At 33.4% G+C, this 7,485-nt stretch overlaps 2 protein-coding genes across 2 annotated transcripts in view; one reads left to right on the top strand and one right to left on the bottom strand.

Moving 5' to 3' along the window:
* The window catches only part of LOC106104950 (lipoyl synthase, mitochondrial), a 3,980-nt gene extending 1,832 nt beyond the window's left edge, over window positions 1–2,148 (bottom strand). The window contains exons 1-5 of the mRNA XM_013285142.1: window positions 2,007–2,148; window positions 1,353–1,545; window positions 815–948; window positions 282–438; window positions 25–82 (exon numbers count right to left, since the gene is read on the bottom strand). Of these exons, the coding sequence (XP_013140596.1) occupies window positions 25–82; window positions 282–438; window positions 815–948; window positions 1,353–1,545; window positions 2,007–2,054 (590 nt within the window). The 5' untranslated portion in view covers window positions 2,055–2,148. The remainder of the gene's footprint in view (window positions 1–24; window positions 83–281; window positions 439–814; window positions 949–1,352; window positions 1,546–2,006) is intronic.
* A 250-nt stretch (window positions 2,149–2,398) lies between these two features.
* LOC106104949 overlaps window positions 2,399–7,485 on the top strand; it is a 9,568-nt gene continuing 4,481 nt past the window's right edge. The window contains exons 1-9 of the mRNA XM_013285141.1: window positions 2,399–2,746; window positions 2,963–3,072; window positions 3,693–3,816; window positions 4,592–4,669; window positions 4,745–4,900; window positions 5,702–5,791; window positions 6,302–6,490; window positions 6,880–7,206; window positions 7,345–7,352. Of these exons, the coding sequence (XP_013140595.1) occupies window positions 2,660–2,746; window positions 2,963–3,072; window positions 3,693–3,816; window positions 4,592–4,669; window positions 4,745–4,900; window positions 5,702–5,791; window positions 6,302–6,490; window positions 6,880–7,206; window positions 7,345–7,352 (1,169 nt within the window). The 5' untranslated portion in view covers window positions 2,399–2,659. The remainder of the gene's footprint in view (window positions 2,747–2,962; window positions 3,073–3,692; window positions 3,817–4,591; window positions 4,670–4,744; window positions 4,901–5,701; window positions 5,792–6,301; window positions 6,491–6,879; window positions 7,207–7,344; window positions 7,353–7,485) is intronic.

The raw sequence follows: 7,485 nt of genomic DNA, 5'->3' as shown, positions 1-7,485 counted from the left end.
AAAATGTTAAGTACTCATACATACTGTCGTTTTATTTCTCTGACAGTTTCTGCAAAATGCGAAGACCCGCCGTCGGGTAAATCTGTGAAAAAATATATAGGGATTTTTTTAATACGGGAAAAACAGCTAAGGACAACGGAATCTTGAATCTGTTAAATGAAAAATTTCAAATAACTAGCTTTTGTCAGCGACTTCGCCCGCTTTTAATTAAAAAAAGTAGTAAACAGCCTATGAGTTCTTCCCGAGTATATTTCTATAAAAATATATATTGATAAACTTACCGTCTCTATCAACAGAAGTCAGCACAATGTACCCGAGACCCCACTGGCCTACAGCATATGCAGTGTTGCGAGGCTCCTCCGGGTCCAGCGGGGGCGGAGCCCTAGATGTCTTCACTGAACAGAACATGCAGCCACGCGTACATGTGTCACCCATTAACTAGAAATATACGATAAAGGAAATGTCACATCACAGCATCAATGTAGATAAAGAAGTAATCAAAAAAGTCTACAAACACAAGAAAATATTAAGAAAAAGAGTACTTTTTCTCTCTACTCAATAAATACATCACTCATTAGTAAATTGTAATGGAATTTTTAGAGTATTCTAGCATTTATTTACATCTACACTAATATTATAGAGAGGAAAGATTTGAATTTTTATGAGTATTGAAATAACTCAAAAACTACTGGGCTGATTTTTAAAAATTTTTTACATATATAACATAAGTAATTAAAAAATGGTATTCTATCAAAATCTGTTGTGCTACATTATTACCTATGATTCTGTTAGTAATAGAGTACTTTAGACTTACCATGATAGTGGCAGTTGAGGTGCCATGCTTGCCTCCGCTCCAGCACTCCCCAATGTTGGGACACCGAGCCTCCTCGCACACGGTGCTCAACTTCAGCCCACGGAGCTGCTCCTTTAATGCACTGAATTTTGAACCTTAAAATTATGATCATAACAATCACATCATAGTAATGTTAATCCTAAAGTTCAGATTGTTATTTGCTACTAAATATATTCAAGACGCAATGGATACTGAGTGTAGAACATTGTTTAGAACACTAAGGGCCTGTCCCACCAAATTGTCTGATAAAAATGGTATATCTAAAGTATGTCATGGAAATATCAGATTTTATTTTCTTATCTGACAGTGGCTTCATGCTTAAGCTACCTGACCCTTCATCTGCCAGTGGTGGGACAGGTCCTTAGGCTATTAATTGATCCAAATGGAGTTACTGTGGAATGAATATTAAAGTATGAGCCACAGATAAAAGATGAGTGGGACAGACTCATAATAAATCAAATAAAAACCTTTAAAATTTAAACAAAGTTTTATTACTAACCTGTTGGTATTGATGTCTTCAACCAGGGAGGTAGTCTCAATCTCTCAACATCACCTTTCTCTCGTTTCAACTTCCCTTCATAGTCATCCCAGTTAGCTGGTCTATCCTCAGATATGAAATCCGCTAGTCCTGGACCTTCCCTTAACTTTTCTCTAATAGCATCCAATTTACTAGTATGTTTACATCTTTGTACCTTTGAATTATAAAGGTATTTCATAGAAATATCATATTTTGACACACTTTTGTTCCTTCTAAGTGATCAAATTGATGTAATGAAATAAGTCAAAGGTCAAGACAATACAGCTCTTATCAAAAATTAATTGTGTAGAAAACCTTCAAGTTTGAAGTTTTATTAATTGATACTTTATACTAAACATAAAAACAATGCATGAAAAATAAAGTTTTCTTTGCCAAGAAATTTTAAGAATATGTTAATACATAATATGCATACTTAATTAATTAAAACAAATTCGATACTCTTGAAGGATTTTTTTCAATTGTCCAATGCACATTTTGAAGTTAATGTTAATGTTAATGATATAATTGTAATCAAAGAATTCCACATTGTTTAATGGTAACAAAAACAAACATAAAAAATTATCAGCATGTAATTTCGAAAAGTTAGTAGATAACATACTTAAATTAGCGGCTTACCTCATGGCCTCGTGCTAGTAAATTTAATTTTAACGTCTTACGAAACATGACAAAGCCAATTAAAATAAATTATTACAACTCGAAATTATTGTTTTATTGAAAATCCATATAAAATTGTGATGTGAAATGAGCAAGACGATGACATAACATTGACATTTGACAATATTGTCATTGTCTGTCAAGCTGACAAACAAAACTCGTTAAAAGCAAAGGTCGTAGTTATTTTACGGTTAAAAATAATGAAGTTATTGACTCAAAACTAAAAAATATCTACAGTGAAAAAATCTTTGTAAATCCTGTTGATGAAATGTGATTCAAACTGACATTCCATATGTAGATAAGTTTCTTTTGTGAAGAAAAAAATAACTAAACCGAATTACGGTAAATTATGGCAACAATTTGTGCCGTGTTAAATGGACGATTGGAGAAGACATTAAAATTTACAAAAATGTAATTAATCATTGTTTAAATAACCAATGTCAGATGAAATCCTACAACGTAATCAAACCGTTTCATAAAAATTTCCCTACAAACGTTTTAAAGTTAAATTTCAATGAATGAAATAAATAGCGACCTTGCACTTAACAGCTGTCAACTAGCAAAGGTGAAGACAAGAATGGAATAAACAAAAAATACAATACTATATTTTCATCATGAGGAGCGTCAGTTCCCATCTTCTAGAGGATAAAATGGATGATGATGCAGTCACACATTATATCAATTCTCACCAATCTACAGAGGTATTATTTATATTTGTACTTTCATTCTAATTAGGGGAGATAAAACAATAACTCGCATTAGATAAAATTTGCAGAAATAAATCTGTCAAAATTCACCAATAAATGTAATTAAAAACCAACAATTAGACTGTTATTAAAAGCTGAGATATGTGATAATTTCTCCAAATTCAAATACAGTGTTGTAAAGTATATAATTATTTTCTTGTGGATTCAAAGGGTGTCCATGTGGATGCCAATTCTCTGGCACTGAACGTGCAGGACGACGGCGGTGGTCGAGTGGTGACAGTGATGCAGCCACTTAGCTTCTCAGCATCACAAATGTGCAGGTAATAAGTTATAACTTTTATGTATAAAATGTAAACAAAGTTGTTAGAAGTTAACTTTCATATCATAGTTGTAAGTTTGTTTTCAACTCACATACATAAGGTCTGTATATCTTGTATATGATAGAATTCATATTTACTTTGTGATAAGATAAAGTATTCTTGTCTGTATTGCCACAACTGGAATTGGCTATATTACCTAAATTCCCTGATTTGAAATTTGAATTGTCATTTTCTTATCTGTTTTCCACACTAAAATGTTAAGTAAGGGAATTAAATAGAAAAAATTATAACCAGAATTCAAAAAAGTAATCCAAGTTATGTTATAAAACTAATAATTGTTTGTTGTACTTTGGAAACATCCTCTGCGGAATCATAGTCCACAGGTGATGCCTAGTTTAAAAATGGTATTTTATGTATTAAATTAAATCTTCCTTCTTACTCATATTATAAATATAACAGTTTAGATGGTTGTTAGAACGTATCTCCTAAATGGATCAACAGATCTTGATGAAATTTGCCATAGATGTTGAGGACAGTCTGTAACATAGGCTATCTAATAAATTTTTTTTAACCTATGCAATCATATCCATATGCTACAGCTAGTGTATTATAATTTCCAGACAAGTATCAGTGAATGATCAAGTGAATGAGGGCCAATGGAGTGAAGAGCTCTTAGACCCTGAGGGGCGACTGGAAGCAATAGTAGCTCATCTGTCTCGGCCACCCCACCATGCTCATCACAAGGTGAGGTGATCTGGAGTTTAGTCCCTACATGTTTTTACACAATTTTACATACATTAGGCCAATCTTCCATTAAAAATTACACTACAATAACAATTATCCTGCATTTATTCTTTATGGTGAATAATCTTTTTAATTTATTGATTACTTAATTGTCTATACTATGTGTCTTTTTACACACATCAATGGCTCCTATGGAAACTATTGTAAGCCACAGTTTTGATATATTTTTAAGTTATGATACTATTTTTTATATGAATTTGAAAGTATCATTTGAAAGAAAGCTATAAGATGTTCATCTATCTATACTTCTATACTATTATAATAAAGCGTAAACACACACTTCTTTGTTGCCTAAGATGTCAGCAATTACACCATATTTTTGGATAATTCTTTTTTTAATAAAATGCCCTACACTTGTGTCACGCTTTAGGCTATATATTTTCACGCCATTAAACTTAGTTGGTAAATAAATTTGATAAAAATCCTAATGTGGGAAAGACACCATAAGTTGCTGCCAACATCAAGGAAGCCAGATTGCCATGGATTGTCATCATGTCATGTCATTTTGACATTTGCAATTGATAATTCCACAAATGTAAACAATAAAACGAAGTTTTTATAAGTATCTGCGGATAAAGCCACATGGGAACAACTAGTTTTTGATAAATACTTTTAATTTATGCTTAAAGATTTGTTGCATTTTAAACATACATAGCAGATTTTTATATGTTATATTGCATCATATTTTGTTGCTTTACGTAATTGAAACTTTCAGATATCTGCAGTCAGGAACGATGTAGATGCTTCAGTTATATTAGACGCTCCTATGAGGCTGTATAATGGACCACCATTGGTAAATTTATTGCATCCATACATACATACATATTGCAAATGTTATATCACGTAACATAATGAAACTACCTTCCAGGATAGTACTATGCTAACGGAACAAGATGGCCAAGTACTAGATATAGCAGCGAGCGCCTCTCCTATACAAAAACATCAAAGTAAAAAGAGTCTGCCGCATAAGAAGAGGATATCAAAGAAGTTAAAAAGAAACACAGGCGGTAGTACTCCACAACAAGTTAGTATGTTACTAATATTATAAATGTGAAAGTTAGATGATGGATTTTTGTTAAAGTTTGTAGCCTAACAGTTTAGGCTACAAACTTTAACAAATTCCGCAGTCGGAATGAATTTTGGTAAAATTTTGTATAGATGTAGCATTACTTTTTTTTATTCCACACTGACAATGTCGCGGGTGAGAGCTAGCTTATTATGTACTTCCGAGAATGTTTCTCCTATTTGTAACTTACATTTTTTCTTACTTAATTTTGTCTTGTATGCACAGCTTAAAACATATTTCACACTCTTTTTTTATGTAAGACATGTACGTAAGACAATCACAGTAGTCCAGTAATCTCACGAACGTCTGTCAATGTCGAATTATCGAATTTCTTCTGATCGAAATTATAATCAAAAAAAATTAAAATTAAAATCAAAATTAATCTGAACTGTTTTACAAAAGTATCCGGCTATCGGACAAATACCACATCAAATATGTATAACAAATTTTTATATGGGCATGTTATGAAGAGGGATGAATCGCATGTAACAAGGAGAATGTTAGTTATGACTGAGGTACATCGGTAGAGGTACACATAGAAAGAGATGGAAGGATTGTGGTAAAGGTGACATGATCAAAAAGGGAGTGACTGAGATGACGACATAAGGAGAAAGAGGAATATGATGGAATTTTTACATTTGATTTAGAAAGTTTTTAGATTAGTATAACGTAGTATATTTTAAACTTTCATCCATTTCATTTAAATTGTTTTAAAGTTCATCGATTTCCCTTTAGTTATATACATTTTAACTATAGCAGGATCAGATAGTGGTGATCCACTGCAACTCGCAGCCGGCGCAGGAGATCCTGCCCGACAGCTTCGTGAGCGCCGCGCCGCACCTCGCGCAGGTACGGACTGCACTTGCGCTCTACACCACTGATAAACACAAACACATCATAAACTACTGCTAGAAGATTCCATCTTACAAAATAATGGATGGATATTGCACTGATGTTGATTACTGCGCATAGAAGCAAGTTATATAAGTCAAAAAACCTAAAAAACCCTGTTTGAAATTTTACTTCTTACTTGGATGGATGTTTGTTACCTTGTATAATATAACGTCTGAATGGACTTGAATGAAATTCACTATAAATGTCTATACTTATGTTATAAAAAGGTAACATTAATATTAATTTATGTATTGAAATAGCTTAAAAATTACTGGGGAAATTTCAAAAATTCTTTCATCATTAAAAAGCTACCTTGCATTAGTGCAATCATATTATAATTGCGTGACATAGCTATATATTAATATCAAGCGTGCGAAGTCGCGAGCAACAGCTAGTAGAATATAAAATGGAAGTAGTACGACTTCTACGGCTGAATTTTTTTAAACTTTTCTATATAAACACTAGGTGCGGCCCGTGCTGCTGTGTCAGCTGTGCGGGGAGTTCTACGGCGAGGACCAGCTCAAGTTCTACCACCACCTGCGACAGCACTACGAGCCGCAGCACCAGCACCAGCACCACCAGCACCAGCACCACGCGCACGACCACAGCACCATCATCATAGAGAACCCTGTGCCGGACCTCGCCATCGACAAGGTAGCTCTAAACATACCTATTTACATATTCAAGGTAAAATTCCTTCATGTAAGGAAGGGGGAGAAAGTAGATTTGACAGGGAATGGGATTTTCTGTGACCAGCAGTCGTTTCGCTATTTTGGCGAATTCCGGTGACATTATGATGTCTTTATTAGTGTTTAAATAGTTTGGTCACATAATAAAAACATGGTTTATTACTAATCTGTAAGTATTGCAGAAGACTTTTTTAATTATTCATTGTTCGAAAAAAATACATTCCTTAAAGAAGTGCCTTAAATTCACTTTCTTTCGAAAAAAAACTCTAACCTTTCTAATGTAATTTTAATGTATTTCTATATAATTTCTAATGTAACTATAAACAAATTTAAACAATACTTGTATTTTTCCAGATGACCAACACCTGCATAGTAGATAATGTACAAACTCTCCCCGACTCCTTAGTAGAATTATCTCTAGAGAATACCGTACCTAAATCTATATACCAACCCATAGACAAACACATTCTATATACGACCAGTGACAAGACTCTGTCCTGTCACAATAAGGTCCAGTATACGATGGCAGGAGAAAAAGAAATACCTCAAGATAATAGCAAGTCGGAATTATATGAAACTTTAGCGAAACTCGATTTGTACAACTGTCCCAAATGTGATAAGTCGTTTAGGAAACAGAAGCTGTGTGAAGCACACGTTAAAGAAGCCCATTTGAATCCTAAGGTAATATTACTTAATATTGTTTACTAGCTTTCGCCCGCGACTTCGTCCGCGTGGAATTTAAAAATACAAAAGTGCGTAGCCTGTGTTCTTCCAGACTATCCTCTACATTTCTGCCAAATTTCATCGAAATCCATTCAGCCGTTTAGGTTGAAAAACTATTTCGAAAAATCATCTTTTTTCACTAATTGTTGTATTAAAAAAAAATCATGCATTTAAGGGTTAACATTCGTTTGTATATTCTGCCGTAAGTTTCCTATAGGTTAATTTGACTCGATGACA

The sequence above is a fragment of the Papilio polytes genome, unplaced genomic scaffold, assembly GCF_000836215.1.
Source record: "Papilio polytes unplaced genomic scaffold, Ppol_1.0 DF823288.1, whole genome shotgun sequence".
NCBI classification, from domain to species: Eukaryota; Metazoa; Arthropoda; class Insecta; order Lepidoptera; family Papilionidae; genus Papilio; species Papilio polytes.
This window is presented reverse-complemented; position numbering and strand designations above follow the sequence as displayed.